Source organism: Hydractinia symbiolongicarpus, chromosome 1 (assembly GCF_029227915.1).
Source record: "Hydractinia symbiolongicarpus strain clone_291-10 chromosome 1, HSymV2.1, whole genome shotgun sequence".
In the NCBI taxonomy this organism is placed as follows: domain Eukaryota; kingdom Metazoa; phylum Cnidaria; class Hydrozoa; order Anthoathecata; family Hydractiniidae; genus Hydractinia; species Hydractinia symbiolongicarpus.
Window position 1 is genome coordinate 30,902,799 of NC_079875.1, and position 25,272 is coordinate 30,928,070.

A 25,272-nucleotide genomic window follows, 5' to 3' on the forward strand; every position below is an offset into this window, starting at 1 on the left:
TAATATTGCATACACTCTTTCCTCACAAAAGCTTCACAAAGTGTAAAAAAAAGAATGGTTGTAGGGAGTGCTTCTGATTCAACAAAAAAAGTTTTTTTGACATATTGCATCTAGCCCTTACCCATTAAATCTTACACAAAATTTCTAAAACTATATACGATTTAGAACACATCAAATTTAAATCGAGAAGGATCAGTCATTTCGATATATTGCACGGAGTCCTCCCCAGTAAGAATTTATACAAAATATAGAAAAACAAAGCTTGCAAGGTGTAAAATTGAATTCTTCTTCTGTGTATATATATATGGTCCTTCCTCGCAAAATTAACATAAAATGTCAAAAAGGTTCAGATATAACATCTAACACAACAAAAATCAGTTCTATCAGTATATGTCATGCCATTGTCTTCCACCAAATGTTCCCCTTAAAGTTTCACAGACACAGCCTGTAAATTAAAAACAACTAAGATCAGGTATTTTGGTCTATTTCATACCATTCTGTTCCAAATAACTTATAAAATGTAAAAATTGAGTGGTAAAACAGAAATGTCAAAAAGAAGAAAAAAATAGCTTACAAAGAGTATAAAATTGAAATCAACAAAGTAGCTCTTTTGGTGTATTAAATATAAGCCATACGCACAAAAGTTTACACTAATTGTAAGAAAATGGTTGTGTTTAGTAATTCTAAATTAAGAAAAGTCAGTTCTTTTAGCATGCTGATTAAGGTTTTTGCCCACAATTTGAAACAAATTAAATTTACATTTTAAAAATAAGTAATTTCTGAACTTTATTTTCAGAATATTTGGAGGAAAAGAACTTCGCAAACCAAAAAAAAACCAGGAAAATGTTTAAAATTTTCAGGGTTAATAACGTTTGATGTGTTTTGTGGGAATATATATACTGGGAATCTTTAGTTTAAAGCTAGCATTAGCTAGCTACAGCAGCTAATAGCTAGTAACTTAAATATAAACTGGAGACTTAGCTAGGTATAAAGAACATGGCTACATATATATATATATATATATTCCTAGCTAGCTAGCTAGTTGTTGGTGGTGGTTGGCTTTTTATGATGCTAGCTATAAAACATGTCTGGCAACAATAATATAATCAAAACTGAAAATAAAACATGAAAAAACCTTACAGAACCTTGCTATGATTAATTTATAAAACCATGCTCTTCTTCAAATGTTTTTTTAAAGATTTATTTTGAATGAAAGAGTAGAGAATACTCAAAAAGAACAGCCATCTTTTTCGTAAACACAATTTCCGTTTTATGCTAGGAACTTCATTTAACGGTCCGTATGCTTTGTGAATATCTAATACCGTTTCATATGTAGCGATACCTATATATATATGCTAACATAGAGTTTTTTGGCATAAGGGTATATATATTTATATCGTTATTAGCAGCGGGTTATATATTTACACCTTATGTGCGATTTCTATGCAGTACATCCATAATTTTTTTAGTTAAATTTTAGCGAACGGCCACGTCATAAGAAAGTGACCCGTGATTTCCGTGTCGTGGACTCACAGTTTTACTCACGCAAGGGAATTAATATATAAGATTACTTTGATGCGATTCAATCTTGCATGGTCGCTCAACAGTGATTTGTTTATTTAAAAAGATTGATGGAAGACAACCAGTACTACTTGCGTGCACTGCATATCTTACCTGTCGTCGTACAAAAATGTATTAAAATTAAATAATAGAGTATGATTCAAATAAATGATGATAAAAAATATCTTATAACCTTCTGTTCTTTGTTCTTTTCTTTCATAATAATCGGTTTTGAAATCAAAGCACTCGGAAGTGAAATGAGCTTCACAAGTCTTTAAATTCTTTGGAAATGTACCGTCACTTTTGCACAGTTTCATCAATATAAATCGTTGTTTGGGATCTTTGGAAAAGTTGAAAAAAGAAATACCTTTTTTCTTTTGGTGGTTAAGACAACCAGGTACTGCGCATGAAGTCTTATTATAATTAGAAAACGATTCTTTGTGATTACTTGTGGAATTTTTTTTTTACAAATTCAATTCTATGTGCAAAGTTTTGCCTCTCATCCCAGGGTTCCAAATGTGACCTTTTTATTAGTGACGTGAGGCGGAAGTGTTTTTGGCGCTAACATCTTCCGAAATACATCAAAATTGAATATCATAGCGTAGAAGAACCCTGGGGACGAGGTAGGAAAATGAACGCTCAGCAGAACAATTCGTCTCCCAAAAACAGTTGTTTTTTTTTGCAAATAGAATGCGCAAGTATTTGATGTGCGTGGGATATTCTTTTTAAAATGTGCGAGAAAATTAGATTACGCGAAACTAACGAAAACGAATAACGCGTGTTAAAATTTTGTACCGCCTTTTTGCACACAAAAGTACAGAGCGCAATACAAAATTACAATTTTAGCAGTATTCCGGGAGATATGTAATACATCGGGTCGTAACGTTAACGATTTCGTAAATGACTTACAACAAAACAGTATTATTTTTCACGTAAAAATACCGGCACTAGAAGCCACAGAATCTGCTGGAACGAATTTCGAACGAAACTCACGGGAAACAATTAAAACAAAAACAAACAAATCAAAACAGTTTTTTAATTTTATCAAGATTTATTAAATAGCTTCAATTTTGGGCAAAAAACAATAACGGTTTCTTTTCACCACACGCATTGGAAGATTACATCACTCACTCCCATTGTACACAATCTAAAAAAAAGAAAACATTTTCATATAGTGAAGCTTCCAGTGCCTTTAAGGGATGGCCAAGTCAATGGAATTAAAAGCACTGTTATTCATCTCATAAATAATTAAGGCTAATTCGGAAAAGTATAAAAGAAAAACCTAAACAATTTGGCAACTTTACTAATTGTATATGCAAAGTTCCAACCATACCAACAGTTTCCAAATCTGACAAAATCATTTTAGAAGTGTTTATTTTTTCAGAATTTGATTGATGCAAGGCCAAGGGAAATTACATAAGTTTATTGTCCTAGACCCATTCCAAAACACATGCTTCTCGTCATTCAGGTTTTTTTTCAACCAACATTAATGTAATCATCCAGAGGAAATTATAATGTCTCTTGTCGTGTTGTGTTTTAGAAGCTGAGTACACAAATACAAAAATATTACAAGTGCTAAAATTTGACAATCATATTTTGCAATCAGACCCTTTTAAAAACTATGCTGAATCATGTCAATTATTAATAGAAAAGCACCTTGGATAGGATTCTTTGTTGGGTGAATAAAATGACTGACAAATGGTTTATCGTGAATAAAATAGTAATTTTTACACAAATAATTTAAAAAATAATGAGCTTTTTTATGTGGGTTGTTCTCGAACACACGTGGGCGGTGGACAAGAAACTGCGATGTAATTTCTCTTGGTCTATTATTCCTGAGAATATTCTAAAATAAGAGGGTGTCAATAAGCTGCAAACGCCCACATATATAAGGGCGAGTTCGGGCAACTTTTCGAATTAAATTAGCGGTTGTCTTCCAAAGCCGCCCACACTTTCCCGAACTTGCCTGGACCATTTCCAAAATTTAATTCCTTGTAACATACCTTGTGACGATAGTTGGAAAAAGGGTGTACGGACAATTAATTCCTATTGACAATTACATTGCTGTTGGTTTGATAGCAAAAGTGGATATTTTTTTAATTACTGAACAGTTTGCTTATACAATAAATAAAAAATTGTAATGAAAAACAGTTGGTCGGCTCACTCTAACACCCAGAGCTATTTGTTTTGTCTGCGCCCTAGCTACAGGTTTTCCTACATTTAAAAATCTGAATATATGACCGAGAGATAATTTGAGCGTGGAAAACGCTGTCTGTATCCATATGTATTCTACAAATTACTTTTAATTCTTTTACACAAAACAGAGCTCTAGCTACCTTTCGTGTGATTAACAGTTAGGGACAACTGCAAATTAGACTATTTCTCGTAAATAAGCTAGTAGCTAAATTAGGAGATTTTTAATAGCTTAACTTGGAGAGAATAGTCTATTTAGGAGATGGAAAATTTTAATCGACGATATCCTCGCAATCTTTGTTGGTCGCGCTACTATTTTTTCTGTACTACTTGCTGACTTAGTCAGCTTTGCTTAGGTCAAATTTCATAGAATTTGCATGGCGGATATAAAAGTTATACATGTGAACGTGCCCGCCAACCAAACTCGTTTTCAATCGACTAGAACAAGGTCCGGGGCGAGATTGTCTAAGTAGCTTATTTTGTCTATGATAGCGTAATTAGGACATCATAGCCTAACCATCACGCCGGAAAAAAATGTTGTGCGCATGCGGATTAGCAAACCAATTAACTAATTAAAAGCAATATCTTCAAAACGCACCATAACATTTAGGAAAATAATATTTCTACATCCGAGGAAGGTTTGTTAGATCATATTTAACCTTAAAGATTGGTGCGACCACGGACCAGAAGGCTGTAATAAGCAAATGTAATGTTGATAGACTAGTTAGGAGATGAATTTCACGTAATTTGTCTATCATAGCCTATTTAGGCGGAATAGTCTAATTTGCAGTTGTCCCTAAAAATTGATAATATTGTATTCTTACATCTTCCTAGAAACAATAAAATAAAACACAGCTCGACGCGTTATAATTGTACAAATTACTTCAATATTTCTTTAGAAAAGGGTAGCTTACACAGGAGGACTAGCAATAAGCTATTTCAAACAAATCGTTTTAATACTATTATTATTACAAGCTCGTGAGCTTGTATTGAAACGCAAATGTGTCCTACAAGAATGAAAATTTTTGCCTCTCTGAGCACCGACACGGGAGTAGTCGTGTGTTCGAATCTCATCTTGGTAACTAATATTACTTTTTTTTTCTTTTTACTAACTCGTAACTATGTCCGAAATAATCAATTGCAACGTCATAGATTTAAAATTCGTACCTAAACTCTCTAAGTACTTGGAAGTCATCTAAATGACGTTTCAGGTCAAAATTGGTATTTGTTTTCGACAAAATTTGGTACAGTTAACAAAAAAAGTATGCTGAACATGATAGTGACATCAAAATTTTAATTTTTTGTCACCTAAATGCCGTTTAAGCTCATAAACGTTTCAATCGCGCGACTTTCAACCATGAATGATACGCTTTATTTTTTGTTAGCAGAAATTGTAGAATTGGGTTGCATTTTAGATGTTTCATAGTTGTGCATTTTTAATAGCGAGATAGTTTATGCAGCGCCTGCATATTGTTTATTTTTTAAAAAGATAAGTGTTCAAAAGCGTTATTTAACTCACGGCCATTTAAATCGGAGGAAACCTAGAAATAAAGTGTGCGCATGCGCCAATTTTTAAAATCCCGTACGATAAAATTTGATGTCTTGATGACGTCATAGCTATTGACCTAACTGATTTAAATGCAATTTACCAATCTGTAGGAGGGCTAGTGGGATAAATAGTATTTTTAACCTTGGTAAGAGTGACCACACCGTCTAAAATGTCAATCATTTCAGCCGGATTCGCGCCCAAACAAAACACAAAAAACTTAGAAGCTAGCTAGCCTTATAGCAAATATTGGTCATTTTTGTCATATATTTGCGCTAATTCTACCCGAAAGAACGGTGTAAAATTTTTCCTGAAAGTTAAAGGAACTATTCAATGATCTAATTCCAGTTGCACTTATCTGCTGTACTTTTTTTATACGTGGTGATACAAGATTTTGCAACCACAACTTTTAGTTGAAATTTCACTTTCGTTTTGTCACAAAGATGGCTGACCCAGAGAGTCAACACAATATATATTTAACAAAACTGTGTCGAATTTGTCAGGAGCATACTGGTAAGGTCCTAAGAAATGCCTTATCCGTCAAAAAATTTTCTGAAAGAATTGAAAAAGCCTTTAGAATAGACCTAAAAGGGGACATTCCAACATTACACCCTAGAAAAATTTCTTTAAAATGCTACTCTTTAATGAAAAATGTGGAAACCAAAAATACAACACCCATATTAAATGTGAAATCATGGTTTCCACATAATTCAAGTGACTGTGTCACATTTGCTAATTGGGGTCTATTAAATCAAGAGGTGGAAAAAAAACCAAATCTAAAAGTGTGGGAAGACCACCGAAAGATGGTAGTATGTGGACACGACACATGACTGAGGTGTTATACGGAAAGACTCCAGCAGATATCATACCAAAGAGATACAGCAGAGAGGATTTCTCTTGTAATAAGTCACTGCCAGAATTTATATGCTTTTTGTGCAAGGATATTCTGAGAAGACCTGTAGGGAAAATGCCTTGTGAGCACAACTTCTGCTTAGAATGTTTGGTACCCAATATTGAAGGTAGGAGAGAAACGGACTGGAAATGCCCTCAATGCGAACTGCTTATAAAAAGCAACCAAATTAATCCATCAAAAAAGATACAAAATCTCACAAAAATGTTATCGACCAAATGTAAAAGATGTGGTCATTTATTTAATTTGGACGAAGAAAAAGAAAAAAAACAGCATGAGGCATCGTGCATCAGTCAATCTCCAACAATTAATGATGCAAAATCTGATGAAGCAGTTTTGCAAATCATCTGGAACAAAATGGCTGAATCAAAACTTCCAAATAAAAGCATTGTATTCAAAACAGCTGGTAGAGTAAGTACACATTTTTTTTAAGAAACTGGTTTTGTAAGGCAGGCTCAATGTTTCTTAAAAAAACAACCATTTGAGCCTGGAATGTTTCTTAAAAACCCACATTAATATAAACTATACATATACATAACATATTTCAAATTAAATTCGAACACTGTTTATTCGGCAACAGGCAAACACAGGTGTTGACAGAAAAGGTCTATTCATTATATTCTCCATTCACATACGACATATCGTTTCTCTGGAAACTAGTTATGCTTTCTGGTGTTTCAAAAATGACGTTTGTGTGAAAAAATTTTCTGGGTGGTATATAATGAAAGCTTGAATTATTTTCAGCCATTGGTTATGACTTCAACACCAACACCTACAAAAGAAAGTGATATTGCAAGTACAAAGACCATTCAAAACAGAACCAAATTTTTAAAAAATCAATTAATTGCAACATCTGGAAAAACTAAAAATGCAATTATTAAATTTGAAAATTTGACAAGAAAATGTTGAATGATTTAGGTACCTTTTTATGAATAACTTTTCCATGTTATGCCAAAAAAAACTACAATCAAAATTCATAAAAGAGAGCTTTATTGCTGGGTGTCATGCATATGTGCTTGAATGTTGCTGCAGAGTAATTTGCAGCCTATTTATTTTATAGAAACTGCAATTAAAAACTTCATGAACTATTACCGAAAAACTTGGCCAGATGCGTCGATTACGCCAAAGTTACACATGCTGGAAAATCATGCGATTGATTTTGTCAGAAGATGGGGTACAGCATTTGGTTTTTATGGAGAGCAGGGTGCAGAGAGCATTCATCCAACATTCAACAAGTTGATGGCTACTTATTTTCAAATGAAGCCTCCCACAAAGCGATTGCAAGCAATGATGAACGAACACCTGACACGTGTCCACCCCAGGTCGCAAGTGCTTCGTCCCTCCTTAAGTTCCTGCAAAAATGAGAAAATGAGTAGGTCGGATTTTTCCTAGGGATTTTCAGATAGGAGCAATTAAATTTGTTCCCTGGACTAAAAAACAGTATAGCGCTACTCAACATTGCTTGCAGACCCTTTATACCACATAAGCCAACTGATGGCTTGTTCTCTTTTTTTAATTTCCAATCAATTATAAAGCACATCAATTAAATATGATTGGATAGATAAAAAGATATCACGGCATCCAAAGGAAAGGAAAAAAAATTCCTGTTTTTTTTTCTTCGACTTGTCGACTCGGGTTTTTATCACTGAAGCAAGTCAGTCGGAGGACATAACATATTTTGATGGCAGCCTTACTGTGCGTGGCTACCATGTTATGTTTCTAGGATGTATTTCTAAAATTTATTATAATGGAATTAGATGATAGCAAATATGGCTACTTTGGGTATTTTAAAATTTTTTGGCTACCTTTGAGCTATAATGGTGCTCACAAAAAAAAGTACAGCAACATCACTCCAATCAAAATAAGTTCTCCAAACAATACTCTATCAAAAAAAATTTACCTGATATTCCTAGTTTGGGTAGAACTTGAAATATCGTGTTCAATTTCCTTGCAACCACATTTCCAAGACGAATCCAGGTTGTCTTTTTCAGCCATGTGTCACCGCAGCTTATCGCCAAAGGAACTTGCTATTTTGGGCTTTCGTTCATCCGGCATGGTTTATTTCTCTAAAAAAAGCTGACCAAGCTCCCTCTCTTTTCCACGGGGCCTAAAATTTTATGTTTTTTTAAAGATATTCTTCGCCAAGTCCGCATCCCTTGAGCGCAAGAAGCCATTATGGAATTCGGAAACCACGCGTGATTTTTAAAAAACCCGGCGCATGCGCACACTTTCCTTCCATCGACAGATGGCCGTGAACTAACTGGTAAAGTAAAGGTGTTTCCACCAAAGTTTTCAAAAGTACATATAGGCAGAATTACTCGGGCAACTTACGGAACGTCTGGGATTTGTTAAATTCATCGGCGCACTTTAAGGGTACTAGTCACAATAACAGATGAATGTCCAATAGTTAACATGACTTTAGGGCTTCCTGAAAAAAGGTGTTTTAAATGTAAATTAAATATTATGACGTCACAGCCTCGATTTGAAGATTTTGAACAATCCTCTTTTCGCGAATATCTCGAAAAATATAAATACGACAATCTTTGAGCGGCTTTATTACCGTTCGTAATCATTTTGTGGATGAATTACGTCAACAAAGTATGTCGTTAGTCCTACGCGCATAGTGCGATCATGCTTTTCCGTCACTTTCACAAGAATATTTGTCATAAATAGAATGTGTCTGCAAAAATTCACGGTTTTGACATTATTGCCGTGCCTGCGTCGGAACTTTTCCGTGATGCCAGCAGATGTAAAACGCGCGGGAGAATTTTTAATAGAAATGGCGGATATTTAGCGGAAATTGGAGGCAGAGAAATTCATTCCATGGTTGCATGGCAAATTATTTTTAATGCGCCTTTATGCGAGGAGAGGTTTTACGTGAGATCCAGAGTGTAAGTTACCACCATGAAGGTGTCAGATACAATGCCTTCATTTCTATGTTCCCTTCTTGTGTAAACTTGAAGAAATCTCACTTTAACAGGAAGGCTAAAGAGCTTGTTTCCTTTGTTAGAAAAGGAAAATGCATGGCAATATCAGGGTGAAGTACTTAAAGGACTATTCCAGAGATGTTTGGAACAAATTCAGCAATGTAGAAAAAAATACACACACAATCCATAATTGTGAAAGATGTTCTTTTTACTACTAGAGGAAAAAATACGTTTCCTACTGCAACTGAACGCCGAAATAAAAAATATAAAACATCAAAAAAAGTTTTCTTGGACATAACAAACACATTAGATAGTATTACAAATACAGCTATCAATACAAACACACCGTTAAATAAAAATATGTCTATAAACACACCAATTGTGTGCAAGCAAAATACACCAGAAGCAGTGAACATAAATGCACCTTTAAATACAAACAAGTCAATAGATATAAAGACACCCATCAGGACAGAATTGGTGAGTGCTAACACCTAATAAAATGAACACACCTAAGAATAAGAAAAAAACAGGAGACAGCTCTTTCACCATCTCATTTGAAATACAGTCAACAAAATATGACATGAAATATATGAAAATTAATGCAGAAGGAGAACTTAAATCAATAAATTGGAAGTGGGATAGCATATATGACACACCGTTCACTAAAGTCCTCACATTTAATTAAATCTGTAAATTTAGTTGAGGCCAAGTCTGATTTGCAGAAAAAAAAGGAATTAGACAGCGGAACAGCAGAATAAAAAAGTCCTTGGAAAGCAAATGTTACGGAAGTGGCAAGGAAATGGAAACTGTTTTCAGGATCAGACAGTCTGCATCTTCATACAGAAAATCACGATCAATCCAGTATTTTGAGATAAAGGATGAAGCTCTCCAGAGAATCATAGGTAATAATTACTCATTCCTTTTCTTTCTCTTTCATATCAAATTTTCTTTGTAAAAACTAATTATTTATATTCACATTTTTAGGAAAAAAACATCAATGTGGAGAAGTAAATGCAGCACTAGGTAAAAAGAAGCGGCATAGCCCAGACCCTAATAAAATAAATTTTGATAAAGCTGCGTTATTGGAAGAACTAAATAACATGGAAAAAGGATCCAAGGTATATATGTGCATGCAATTGTGTACTTTTCCAGGAAGAAATTTTTAAATTTAATTAATAAAATTTATTTATATACAATAATAATAATAGAAGATTTGCACTGGAAATGTTTTTTTACGTTTTTGCAGTTTTAATCATTCAGTACAGCAAAGATAAGCTCATGTAAATGGTCCTTGTGACGTCAATTATGCAGCCATTATGAATTTCAAAGTTCGAGAAGAATTGGAGCATGATAAAGCCGCATGAAGTGAGGTAGCTCAAAATTTGAAAGTTTATTTACAATTTTTTGCTGTACTAAACTTTTCTGTAAAAAACGAATGTTATTTTCTTAAATACTTATATGAATAGAACTTAATTAGGTAACATCATTAAAATGAGGGAACCTTTAATGTATTTACTTACTGGCTATACTTAATCTAAGAGAATACTAGCTAAATTGCTTTTCTAATTAAGCTACTCTTTTTGTACAGAGGTGGGACTTGCACCCACAACTATTTTAGCTAGCTAATCCGCTGTGATCTACGACATTTCCAGGTATTCTTAATTAAATATATATATAATTTTAATTATGCTTTTACTAGTAGTTTAAATATATATCGGTAATAATTTAACAAACCATGATTTTCTGTGTAATCACTACGGGTACCTTTGTCAACATCACTTTCCTGAAGATGGCGGCGCCTTCCTTCACAAACTTAAAAAATTGGCTCATCATCGATGTAGTCATACACAAAAACACCACGTCAAAACAAACACGTCAGATAGCAAAACGCGGTATAAAATTGTGAAAAACGCGTTTTATACGTGCTTTACCCGAAATAATTCCAGACGTTCCGTAAGTTGCCCGAGACACTTTAAAATGCCTCGTTTATCAATTTTACGGCTAAAATATATAGAACCTGAGACGAGGTTGTCGACCCTAAAGTACAAGTATCTTGTATCAATACGAAAAATTGCAAATATATAACACTTGTCTCTTTTAAATGCCTCGTTTGTCAATTCTACGACTAAAACATATAGAACCTGAGACGAGGTAGTCCTCCCTAAATGACAATTATCTTGTATCAATACGAAAAATCGCAAATATATGACAGTCGTCACTTTGAAATGCCTCGTTTATCAATTTTACGGCTATAATATATGGAACCTGAAACGAGGTTGTTGAACCTAAAGTACATTCATGGCACACTTTGAAATGCCTCGTTTATCAATGTTACGGCTAAAAGATATAGAACCTGAGACGAGGTTGTCGACCGTAAATGACAATTATCATGTATCAATACGAAAAATCGCAAATATATGACAGTCGTCACTTTGAAATGCCTCGTTTATCAATTTTACGGCTATAATATATGGAACCTGAAACGAGGTTGTTGAACCTAAAGTACATTCATGGCACACTTTGAAATGCCTCGTTTATCAATGTTACGGCTAAAAGATATAGAACCTGAGACGAGGTTGTCGACCGTAAATGACAATTATCATGTATCAATACAAAAAATCGCAAATTCATGGCACACTTTTAAATGCCTCGCTTGTCAATTTTACGACTAATATATATAAAACCTGAGACGAGGTTGTCGTCCCTAAATGAAAATTATCTTGTATCAATACGAAAAATCGCAAATATATAAAACTCGTCTCTTTTAAATGCCTCGTTTGTCAATTTTACGACTAAAATATATAGAACCTGAGACGAGGTTGTCGTCCCGAAATTAGAATTATCTTGATCAATACGAAAATTCGCAAATTCATGGCACACTTTAAAATGCCTCGTTTATCAATTTTAGGGCTAAAATATATAGAGCATGAGACGAGGTTGTCGACCCTAAAGTACAAGTATCTTGTATCAATACGAAAAATTGCAAATATATAACACTTGTCTCTTTTAAATACCTCGTTTGTCAATTCTACGACTAAAACATATAGAACCTGAGACGAGGTAGTCCTCCCTAAATGACAATTATCTTGTATTAATACGAAAAATCGCAAATATATGACAGTCGTCACTTTGAAATGCCTCGTTTATCAATTTTACGGCTATAATATGTGGAACCTGAAACGAGGTTGTTGAACCTAAAGTACAATTATCCTGTATCAATACGAAAAATTGCAAAAAATTCATGGCACACTTTGAAATGCCTCGTTTATCAATGTTACGGCTAAAAGATATAGAACCTGAGACGAGGTTGTCGACCGTAAATGACAATTATCATGTATCAATACAAAAAATCGCAAATTTATGGCACACTTTAAAATGCCTCGTTTTTCAACTTTACGGCAAAAATATATAGAACCTGAGACGAGGTTGTCGTCCCTAAATAACAATTATCTTGTATCTTGTTGTCGTCCCTAAATGACAATTGCCTCGTATCAATACGAAAAATTGCAAATACATGATACTCGTCACTTTGAAATGCCTCGTCTATCAATTTTACGGCTAAAATATATAGAACCTGAGACGAGGTTGTCGACCATAAAGGACAATTATCCTGTATCAATACGAAAAACTGCAAATATATAACACTCGTCTCTTTTAAATGCCTAGTTTGTCAATTTTACGACTAAAATATATGGAACCTGAGACGAGGTTGTCGTCCCTAAATGAAAATTATCTTGTATCAATACGAAAAATCGCAAATATATAAAACTCGTCTCTTTTAAATGCCTCGTTTGTCAATTTTACGACTTAAATATAAAGAACCTGAGACGAGGTTGTCGTCCCGAAATTAGAATTATCTTGATCAATACGAAAAATCGCAAATTCATGGCACACTTTTCAAATGCCTCGTTTATCAATTTTAGGGCTAAAATATATAGAGCATGAGACGAGGTTGTCGACCCTAAAGTACAAGTATCTTGTATCAATACGAAAAATTGCAAATATATAACACTTGTCTCTTTTAAATGCCTCGTTTGTCAATTCTACGACTAAAACATATAGAACCTGAGACGAGGTAGTCCTCCCTAAATGACAATTATCCTGTATCAATACGAAAAATCGCATATATATGACAGTCGTCACTTTGAAATGCCTCGTTTATCAATTTTACGGCTATAATATGTGGAACCTGAAACGAGGTTGTTGAACCTAAAGTACAATTATCCTGTATCAATACGAAATTCAAGGCACACTTTGAAATGCCTCGTTTATCAATGTTACGGCTAAAAGATATAGAACCTGAGACGAGGTTGTCGTCCCTAAATGAAAATTATCTTGTATCAATACAAAAAATCGCAAATATATGATACTCGTCACTTTGAAATGCCTCATTTATCAATTTTACGCGTAAAATATATAGAACCTGAGTCTTTGTTGACCCTAAAGTACAATTATCTTGATCAATACGAAAAATAGCAAATACATGGCACACTTTGAAATGCCTCGTTTATCAATTTTACGACTAAAATATATAGAAACTGAGACGTTGTTGACCCTAAAGTACAATTATCTTGATCAATACGAAAAATCGCAAATTTATGGCACACTTTAAAATGCCTCGTTTTTCAACTTTACGGCAAAAATATATAGAACCTGAGACGAGGTTGTCGTCCCTAAATAACAATTATCTTGTATCTTGTTGTCGTCCCTAAATGACAATTGCCTCGTATCAATACAAAAAATTGCAAATACATGATACTCGTCACTTTGAAATGCCTCGTCTATCAATTTTACGGCTAAAATATATAGAACCTGAGACGAGGTTGTCGACCCTAAAGGACAATTATCCTGTATCAATACGAAAAACTGCAAATATATAACACTCGTCTCTTTTAAATGCCTAGTTTGTCAATTTTACGACTAAAATATATGGAACCTGAGACGAGGTTGTCGTCCCTAAATGACAATTATCTTGTATCATGTTGTCGTCCCTAAATGACAATTGCCTCGTATCAATACGAAAAATCGGAAATATATAAAACTCGTCTCTTTTTAATGCCTCGTTTGTCAATTTTACGACTAAAATATATGGAACCTGAGACGAGGTTGTCGACCCAAAGTGACAATTATCCTGTATCAATACGAAAATCGCAAATATATGAGACCCTCGGCTCTTTTAAATGCCTCGTTTATCAATTTTACGGCTAAATTATATAGAATCTGAGATGAGGTTGTCGTCCCTAAATGACAATTATCTTGTGTCAATACAAAAAATCGCAAATATACAACGCTCGTCTTTTTTTAATGCCTCGTGTATCAATTTTACGGCTAAAACATATAGAAACTGAGACGAAGTTGTTGACCCTGAATGACAATTATCTTTTATCAATACGAAAAATGTCCTATACATGACACTCGTGTCTCTTAAATGCCTCTTTTATCAATTTTTGCGGCCAAAGTATATAGAAACTGAGACGAATTTGTTGACCCTAAATGACAATTATCCTGTATCAATACGAAAATCACAAATATATGAGACACTCGTCAATTTTAAATGCCTCGTTTTTTAATTTTACGGATAAAGTATATAGAACCTGAGACGAAGTTGCTGACCCTAATTCCAATATCTAGGTGTTTAATGGAAAAAACGTTTTGACACTAATAGGAACTATGGAAACCGAATATCTGGGCGACTGCTTTATAATTTTTTATTCCATTCCATTTGTATATAAAGATTTTTCAGAAAAATCTTTTGATTTAAACTCTCCAGGAGCTATATTTCGTCTTGTATACAAGATCAAGAAAGAAAAATATTTTTGTCCAATCAGAAGGCGTAGAAGTTGCTGACAGGGCAGCAAATGAAAACAGAGGTTATAAGATGGTGTCCGCTCCGTATTGCGAAATAAAAGCCGTAGAGTTTGGCTTATAGTAACTTAAGGAACAAGTTGGTTTACTGATAATTACACAGCATCTAAGATGATTTCATCTGGGAGTATTAAAGTATTTCATTAAAGATATTTGAACTATTAAGAATTGATTATATCAATCTTATAACCAACTGGGTGCCCAGATTCCTTAATAAAACCGCTGATAAAACCTCGAGAAATATAGATTACGATGATTGGGAGACTAGTCCACAATGTATCCAGGTAGTCACAATGGGGATCTTTTACAATTGATTGTGTCGCTACTTTTCAAAACAAGAAACAGGATAGATTTTATTCAAATTTCTTGTGCTCAGGAAGTTTAGCGCAGACGCATTTTTATATTCTTGGGTGCATCAATACAACTACTTACCATTGACAACGAAGTTAAAGGTGTGCTAGTAATTCCACTGTGGAAGTCATTTCCTTTATAACTATCAGGTGAAATGCTATTTTATTTTTGTTATAATCTGTCTCGTAAATTGTAAATATGGCAAGGTTTGTATGTTTTCGCTCCATTGCATTTTTGTTGTCCGGGCAGAAAAAAATAGTTCATGGCCGCCATAACTATTGAAGACTAGGTTGTTATAAAAATATATTACGTGTTTTAAGGAAGGCTGAATTGGGCTACATTGAACCGTGAGATTTTGTGCCAACAATCGCAACTCAAACTTGAGAATCTGATTATTTGTTGACTGAAGGGATGAATCATTGAGTTCTTTGAAATTATGCAAAGCGTTCTTTTCTTTTCTGATATAAACTATCAACTACGTTTTTTAATTACGCGCGGAGAAGGCGGATGTTCATATTGATGATTTTAAAGTTGATTTTCGTTCGATGTGATGTTAAACGTCATTTTGCTAATTAATTTTTTTTTCTATTAGCTATGTATGAAACGTAAAGAAAAAAATGTATTAATATTATAATAGTTTCCTTTTACAAGATCGTATGTTCATAAAAAATGGTAGAATGTTTAATTTCAGACTTTTTTCTTGCAATAAGATTGCTAAGTTTTATCGGCATTCGCGTTTCTTTCTAAAGTTATGAGAGTTTCCGCATTTCTAATGTTCAAATGTTTTCATATGTTGCCACAAAGTTTGCAACTGCAAAACTTTCAGTTGGGAATTGCTTCCTGTCATGGCTTTTACCACTGTGCCAGAATGTATGACAACAGCATTATTTCGTAAACTATGACAATTTTTCTTAGCTTAACAACTTTGTGGTCTGTGCCCATACTACTTAATTACACGTTCTTGTAGTTTGAGGTTTTTCAAAGTTTTTTTACATAAGCACAATTAACCCGAATCTTCTGATTCCATCTGTCAAAACCGAAACAGGGCACGACAGTGATTTTAACCAAACTTAATTGTTATTTTATGGTAAATACAGCTTATTTCGAGTACTATTTTTTTACGTCGTTAGAACGTTACGCAGAGCACCCAGCATTAACACTGTTTTGATTAGTAAAACCGAAAAGGCGATTAAAATGTGGTTAAACGTGCAGATTTCAGGATTTGAAATTGGAATAAAATGGACGGAAAATTAAATTTAAATTAGCCAGGGGACCCGCGTCTGCCATTTTTTTTTGGGATACTGAACGTAGTGCAGGTAACTTAGTACGCTTATCCATACAGTTAATTACATTAACACCCTTTTCAAAAAAAAACTTTATCGCAACTTCGGTGAAATGGAAACACAGGAAACAGTTTGTCGCTAACACCAGGCGGAGCACTTAGTGCAAGTATACCATGTCGCACATCTAAAAGCGAAGAACCTTTTTTAAAAAAATTATATCTTAACTTCGGTTTAAACATAAACACAAGAAACAGCCCGTTGTTACCCCGTATAGCCAAAACAATCACTTAGCAATTTTATTTTGCAAAATAAGTTTGCCAAAGTTGTTGTCAGTAAAAAGAACACTGCATTTAAAACATTATTCGAAAATGCCCCAGTATTTGGCCACTTTCAGAAATTTTAAAAAGCTCTTAAAACTGAAGAAAAACTTTAAAGGCATAGCAATGAAGGCTAGCTATCTGACTTTAGTATGCTACCTTAAAATTTCCGTTCGTAGTCTTAAAATTGGTTTAAGATTTAAATATGGCTAGAACACGTGAAAGTATATTTACCTTAACGTGTGAAAACGCAGAAAGAAAATAAATATTACAAAAATAAAAAGCGTTTGGAAGAAAAGAAGGATAAACAGAGACCTACAAACCTAACACTGACCACGACCATGATTTGATTGCTTCGATCTTCTCGCTGAAATTTAGACTGCCTTTTTCGTCATTTGGCGGGGAATTGGAAAAGTTAAAAGTGGCGATGTGACAATAAACACGGGCAAAAATAATTTAACATTAGAAAATCGTGGGCAACAAAATTTTAAGGCTAGCTGATTGGTGATTTATTCAGAATTTTGCAGCGTCCTAAATGCGTCAAAAGAGGAAAATGAAATGAAAACTCCTTTGCATGGTATAAAAATAGTCCGTATTTTGATGAGACCGTAACACGACATTTTTTTTGCACACAAATAGACAGTTACAGCTATTAATAAACAAATTGCTGTTGGGAGATAAATCCAACCTTGCTTGTGTTGAAACTTGTGTAATTAGTTGCAACTATGCTTAGTGCACCGGTTAAAAAGGGATTTCTCTAGAACAGAGACAAAAAGTTCTTTAAAGGAAATACTTCTACAACTAGAATGTCCGTACAATAGGGGAAAACGCAAACTAAACTCTTTTCAAATAAATAGACGCTCAGTGTTGCAGTGTTTTCTTTAATAGTTGCAGCCGTCTATCTAGAAATAAAAGGGTTTTAATAAAGTCGTGAAATGGGTGACAGTTAAAACTTAACTGGCTTTTTTTAAAAAAAGTAAAACTTGTATTCTAGGTTTTTTTTAACTAATTGCAGCTATCTGGTAAAGAAGTCCTAAAAGACACATAGGCTGTTCAACAGAGATGTCTCAGAGGCTCAGCATTAAATTAAAGGTTTGGACTCCCGCAAAAGTTAAAATACCAACATTTTTTATTTAGCAAGCCCTTGACATGATGCGTCGCGCAGCAACACACTTTACACATTTTATTGGGTCGGCCATGATGGGATCCCATCAAAGCCGACCCGATAAAAGAGAAGGCAAATGCTGGAAACGAAGTATCGGCAAAACTGAAATCGTCGAAAACTCCTAAACTTTCTTGTTGCAGAACAGGCAGCGATTTGAGAGAGAAAATTTCTTCTTTTCCTGACTTTAACCTACAACCTCCTTCCAGGAAAGTTAAATCATACATCATATATACGAATGACTTTTTATGTAAACTGAGAGTTTCCACCTCTACCTCATGATGCCATCTTCTAATGATGTTGTGGGACTTTACCCCAGTATTCCTCGTAAGGACGGTTTGAAGACCATTATAGGATGAGGTTTTAAAAAACTACAAACTTTAGCCGTGGGTAAGATGTTGCTATATTGATATCCTTTTAATTTAAGAACATGGCAAGGAGCAACTGCAGGAGTTTATTGAATATCTCAATAGCTAACATCCTACAATTAAGTTCACCCATACTGATGCGCACCAGTATTTTTGTTTTTCTAGCTGCCATCCATTTCACAATAAAAAGGAAATACCATTTAGTCAAGCTCTTAGGTTAAAGCGAATTTGTGCAAAGATATGTTATTAATACGTCACTTGTTTTTTTTTACAGCCGAACAGATGGACAAGTTAAAAAAGAAGGCACGAATGTACACAGGTGCTCCATAGCTATTTCTCGGTTTTATATGTTTGGAAGCTATTGAAGAGTCTGTAGATTATTACTTGTATTCTGCCATTTACCCAAACACAAGGCTTATCGCTCTGGTATCATAATTTTGCAAACACGTCGCGGTATCTATGTTTCATCTTAATGAAATAATTTTTCAATTCTTTGTGTCTTGCGTGGTAGATCGTGGTAGTTTTTCAACAATAAACGTATTTTTGCTTGGCATACAATACCATATCAAGATGCACGGTTAAATAGAAACTATATCTTCCATAAGTAAATTATTTTACGTCACCATTCTTATACTACGAGATTGCCCCTTACACGTGTACATCTGAATAAAATCTTTATTAATCGTAAATCAGAATTTACTCATTACCACAAAACATTATGTTTCACACTCATCCTTCTTGCCTTTTTTGCAGTTTTGCGCTCCAAATTTGTTACGCCATCAAAACATAAAGGCATCCAAAACAGATCAATTTAGGAAATGTGTCGCAATTTGATTTTCCATGATTGAACACCCATTTGTCCAGTATTTCCATTTTGTGCAACGAACGCTCTAAACAATACGCATTTTTTTGTGAGGCTAAGGCTGGTCCATTGTTTATCTTATCAAATGGGCATTTTATTACTTAAAGAATGCCTCGAAGTTTTTGTATATCAGCCTAGAGGATAGTTTACAATTTAGTACCAATAGCTTCCAGATTGGTGCCTCTACAGCAGTTTAGTGTGGCATTCGTGACTAGCCCATACAACACTTGGTAGATGATCCAAGACTGCTACATTTAAAAAATCTATATAATAATACGCTAAGTGTGTCCGTCTGTCTGTGACAGGCAAAGTCGATGTGTTCATTTTCCTTTGATGTAGCCGAAATTTCCTTTGAAGTCTCCGAAAAAGTTATATCCATTTTGCTAGCGAGTTTACTTTGTTTACATCACGTGATCAAATTGGAGCAACTTGATTTGCTGAAAAAATTTTAACGGCTTTTTTTACAAAAATGGTGTCCCTCGACACCGAAAAAAAACAACAACAAAAGAACGGTCCCTTCGTCTTGAAAAAAGTGCAAAAAGTAATTCAGAGAAAAAAGTCCAAGAAGTGAAGTAAGAAGTGGTAGCTAGAGCTAGAAGTAAAGTAGTAAAGTTAGAAGTAGAAAATAAAGGCTAGAGTTTGAAGTGGATTTAAAATCAATAATAGTAAGAACTTTGATGTTTTCAGGCGTTTAGTTTTTATGTCACTGGAGCAAGCAGACTCGCATTTTCCAAGAAAAGTCAAATTCTTGAAGTTTTATATTTTACCTCTTTTTTTTAAAAAAAACCCAGCCACCACATTTGTTTATGTTTTTGTTGCATATTTAATGTATTCCCTGGCGCGTAACTAATGTATGTATTCCCTGGCGCGTAACTAATGTGTTTGTACTAAAATGCTATACATAAAGCTGTTGGCTGACTAACAAACGGAAAACTTTGGTATGTTGAACTTATTGCTCACTGTAATGTTATTATTTTTACATTACTATTGTTTCTCTTTATATGGGTTCTACTAAGCATAAATAGCTAGCTTTAGTTTTAGCTAAGTGTTCCCAGTTTAAGTATATTTAACTGGGACTCTTAGATACTGTTAGCTAGATAATGTTAGCCTCCAAGTTCAGCTCCCCGTCCCATGGCTAGCTCTAACCTATGACTTATATTGTTATTCCTCTTTTTTAATTATCTATAGCTAGCTACCTTTGTTTCCAAACTTCTTTTCTGTTATGAGCACGAGTTATGATGTAACAAGCTAGCTAGCTACCTACAAAATCTTTCAAGGACTTAAACTTTTGCAGGATAGAAGGATGTATTTTCATGCCCATAAGAGTATAATTATTTTCACATTTTCACAAGGGACTACGTGCAATATGGCCAGTGCAATAATTTTTTTCAGAATTTAAAGCGTGTGTTAAGTTATTTTTTACTGTTTTGTTTCTGACATCCTGTTAAACTTTTGTCAGCCTACACGTATAATACCAGGCTATTCTTACAGAGGTTTGTAGGCATTTGATTGGAAATTTACGTGGGTTTATGACTTTATTTTAATTCATGAGAGGGTGGTAAGATTGTTTGTGTTTTTATGTTGCAAACTGCTGTTTCTTAAAATTTTGTGTAAAATTTTGTGGGAAAAGACCACATGCAATATACTGAAAGAACAAATTTTGTGGAATTGGCCTCCACTAAAGGCTGTTGCGTAAGCTAATGGCTCTTTCATAGTTCGTATTATAAGCTTTTTTTGGGAAGAACTAAACTATATAAAAGAGACGAGTGTAACATATTTGTGATTTCTCGCATTTATACAAGATAATTGTCATTTAGGGTCGACAACCTCGTTTCAGGTTCTATATGTTTTAGCCGTGAAATTGATAAACCAGGCATTTAAAAGAGACGACTGTTACTTATCTGCGATTTTTCGTATTGATACAACATAATTGTCACTTAGTGCTACAACCTCCGCAAAGGTTTTTTATATTTTAGTCGTAAAATGGATAAGCAAGGCATTTAAAAGAGACAAGTGTCTCTTATATTTGCGACTTTTCGTATTGATACAAGATAATTGTCATTTAGGGACGACAACCTCGTTTCAGGTTCTATATATTTTAGACGTAGAATTGATAAACGAGGCATTTCAAAGTGATGAGTCTCAAATATTAGCATTTTTTCGTATTTAAACAAGATAATTGTACTTTAGGTTCAACAACTTCGTCCCAGGTTCTATAGCTATATAAGAGGGATATTTAAAAGAGATGAGTGTGTCATATATTTGCGATTTTTCGTATTGATAGGGGATAATTGGATTTTAGGGTCCAGCCTCGTATCAGGTTCTATATATTTTAGCCGTTGGATTGAAAAACGTTAAGTCTAAGATTTTAAAAATGCAAATTTTGAAGGAAAAAATTATTCGAAACAACGTGATATTACACAAAAACATATTTAGTATAAAAACAATTTCAAGTCGAAAAAAATGTTTTGGAACTGTGATTAACCCCATTTGTACTACTGACACACAGGCTTGCTTTCCATGATATATTTCAAATTTACTTTTAGACATCGATTAAAAAAAATAACTAAAAACTAAGCATTTAGAAATTTATCGTTAGAACAATAACCGAGGTACACTAGTATATTTTGGACATACAATACATTATTTTCTAAAAACAAATTTTAAGCGTGATTAAGTAATGTTTATATTAGAAAAAAGAAAGATTTGCATAATTTCAGAAAACTGACTAATACAGCCTGGAAATATCTTTCTTTTTTCAGTCAACAACTGACTTAAACCTGGGTCGCGATGGTTGACTGGACACCGCACCTCATAATTCATGTCTCATACCTCACACTTTTAAACACGTGTAGAACTTTTTACAGCAACCTAGTCTTCATTAGTTATGTTATTTTCGGATATTCTTTAGATCCAATGTTTACAATTTCTAAGAAAGGTGTTAACACCCGAATTAAATATAACTGACACCAAATCAAAGCGGAAATAATAGACTAAGTACAGTATTTGGGAACTAATATTCTTTAACTTTTTTGTAAAACATATTCCCCAAGCGTAGGTTTTTAGTTTAATTGTTTTTTGTGTTTATTATAACTACCCAGTAAGGAATTAATAATGACATTGTATCTTGTCTATGTCATTTATTATGTTATTCATACCACGGTTACTGATATCCCACGACATTTTTAGAATAGAAATTCATTAACCAAAACGATTCAATTCTGTGCTTTGTCGAAATTAGCCGCGTTGAGCGAGGGAGAAGAGTTTTTGAAGACGAGAAAAGATAAAAATGAAACTAACAGTGGTTGGGAAGAAAATTGCAGTAGCCGATGGTAAGTTGCGTTTTTACTGATTTATCATCTATTTTTACATTTACCTGATCCAAAGAACGCTCCATCTGTTTTTAATTTATTTATAGAATGACAAAAGAAAATTCAGAAGAAAGAAAAGAAAATACGTCAGACTGAACCATGGTAAGTTGATTTTTTTTTTAAATTTGTCGATTTTTTAAAATTTGAACAGTCTTCCAATCTTTCTACGGCATAACTTGCTGTATCACTTTTTTAGTTTGGTTTCAGATGGAAAGAGCAATGTTAAGAGCCCAGTGGAGTTAGAATCGAGGATAGTGGGTCGCTGTATGTGATTTTTTACTTTTTAACATATTTTTATTATATTGCGTACCGTGTGCAATTAACCTGTACGACAAACTGCAATATATAAAAACTGCAATATATATAAAAGTTCTATGCTCTTACACTTTAATTTGCGAACGTTTCGCGTATGTATATTTTATACATTTTTCCCGCGTATTTATTTTCCCGCACCAAGCCTTTTGGACAGATTTAAGTATTGCGCGCTCCTTGCAGGTTTTATAGTTACGCTTATTCTAATTTTCACGAGGCTCCTGAAAAATAATATACCGCGCACATTAATTATAATTTACGAAAGTATTCGGCTTTTCTCACATATTGTTGCACACTGGTAGAACTTTTAATGTTTCTGACATTATTATTATTGTTATGACTGTTTACGCTTTTTTTACATCTTGTGCATATTTTGCGGGAGAGGGCTTTTGCAAAGTGGATAAAATTTATTTGATAAAGTCTATTAAACATCGCCTATAAATATGTTCTGTAAATTAGCAAAGTTTGACGTTAGAGCAATATTGACGTCAAAGGAAAGTATATTGAGATAAGTGAAGGCATTGCATTGCACTTTTAAATTTAAGTCTGAATAACATGGAAACGGGTGGAAATAGCTCACGTCATCTCCTGCGTGGGTAACTAGATAGATTGCTTTATTTATAGTCGATAATGTACAAAAGATTTAAAATATACTAATAAAATATACTAATAAAAAAAACTAATAATATATAATAATAAAATACCATTTCTCTAGTAGAATCAATCCGGAAGCTTTTTGGCTGAAAAACATGAAAGACTCTACTGGAGAAGATGGTTAGTCTATTAAGACTAATTAAAATCGACTGTTTAAACGAAAAATTAAATAATTCCTAAATTAATTATGTATTCTGCACAGATCCGACATTTGCATTGGAAAGAAGAAAATTCGCCCATAGCTCTACAGAATTTAACCAAAGACTCTGCAGATTTGATTTCATCAGGAAGAGAATTCCATAATTGGGAGGCTATATATCCAAATGTTTGCAGTCCATATTTTGAAGATTTTATTCTAGGTCTAACTAAAGCACTTGATGACCTTAAATTATATCCAGTATCATTTCTAAACTGAAACACACCTTCCATGTAGGAAGGATTCAATTTCCATTTCGTCTTGTAGACCTCTTTTAGTAATTGTCTACAATGTTGCATATGAATTCTTTTCGTAGAAGAAATGGATTCCACTTTAGACTGAGACCTTGCCCTTTTTAAAACTCTATCCACCTTTGAAATAGATTTCCTGCTATTAAATCCCCAGACTAAAGGACAATAATTGAACTCAGATGCTATGAATGTTGCATATAATAAACTTTTCTGTTTCTTATCAACAATCCCGGAAATTCTCTTCAGGGCATTAGATTTACAGCTAGCTCTTTTGCACAGTGTGTTTATATGATCTGCAAAAGTAAGTTGACTGTCAAATTTAATACCAAGAAGCTTTACACATTTGGATGCAGATAAAATTGCTCCATTTAAATTTAAATGCCGGATTTGTGGACTTTCTGGCTTTCCGAATATTATAAAATTGCATTTGCTTGCGTTTAATTGCAAGCCATTATCGGAAAACCATAAAGCTGCTGACCTAAAAAGTTGTTCTAACATATATTTTACTTCGTGAAAGGTTTCAGCTGATGCACAAAACGTATTATCGTCAGCATAGTTACACACTAGAATATCAGAGCAGGGCGGCATATTCACGTCATATTGAAAAAGAAAATCATTTAAAAATATGTTAAACAGTAACGGCCCCAAAATTGACCCCTGTGGTATACCAGAAAAGATTTCCTTCCAACAACCAAAAACCCCATCAATACCTACTCTCTGAAAGCGCTTCTTTAAATAGCTCCAAATAAAAGATAATGCACTAGAAGAAAATCCATAAGCATGAAGCTTAGCAATAAGTAGCTTGTGGTTAATACAGTCAAAAGCCTTGCTTAGATCCATGAGCAAGGCAGCAACACACTTTTTAGAGTCCAACTTTTTTTGAAGAAAGCACATTAGATTTAAAAGAGCATGTTGGCTACTGTATCCTTTCCTGAATCCGGACAAGATAGGGGACATTTTCCCCTCCATGAACTCACTTATCTGTTCAAATAAGATTTTTTCAAACACCTTAGCCATGTTTGGCAGTTTACTAACTGGTCGATAATTTTCTTTGCAGACCCTAGACTTTGCTTTGTAGAGTGGAGACACATCCGCAAATTTCAAAGACTCAGGAAAGATGCACCTATCTACTGAGTCATTAAAA

The 25,272-nt window shown here is 33.9% G+C and overlaps 1 protein-coding gene and 1 long non-coding RNA gene across 2 annotated transcripts; both read left to right on the top strand.

The window, feature by feature from the left end:
• The first annotated feature begins 5,742 nt into the window (after positions 1–5,742).
• Positions 5,743–6,129, top strand: LOC130630011 (V(D)J recombination-activating protein 1-like). The gene has a single exon (XM_057443410.1). It carries the CDS (start codon positions 5,743–5,745, stop codon positions 6,127–6,129), a length of 387 nt encoding a protein of 128 aa, XP_057299393.1.
• A 15,980-nt stretch (positions 6,130–22,109) lies between these two features.
• On the top strand, positions 22,110–23,320 carry LOC130649424 (uncharacterized). Its single transcript, XR_008983047.1, has 3 exons — positions 22,110–22,676; positions 22,763–22,817; positions 22,912–23,320. It is a non-coding gene; the product is annotated as an uncharacterized LOC130649424 (long non-coding RNA).
• The last annotated feature ends 1,952 nt before the right edge of the window (positions 23,321–25,272 follow it).

Bases quoted from the DNA above. Each gene is read 5' to 3' on its own strand.
- LOC130630011 (XM_057443410.1), top strand. From the start codon at position 5,743: ATGGCTGACCCAGAGAGTCAACACAATATATATTTAACAAAACTGTGT.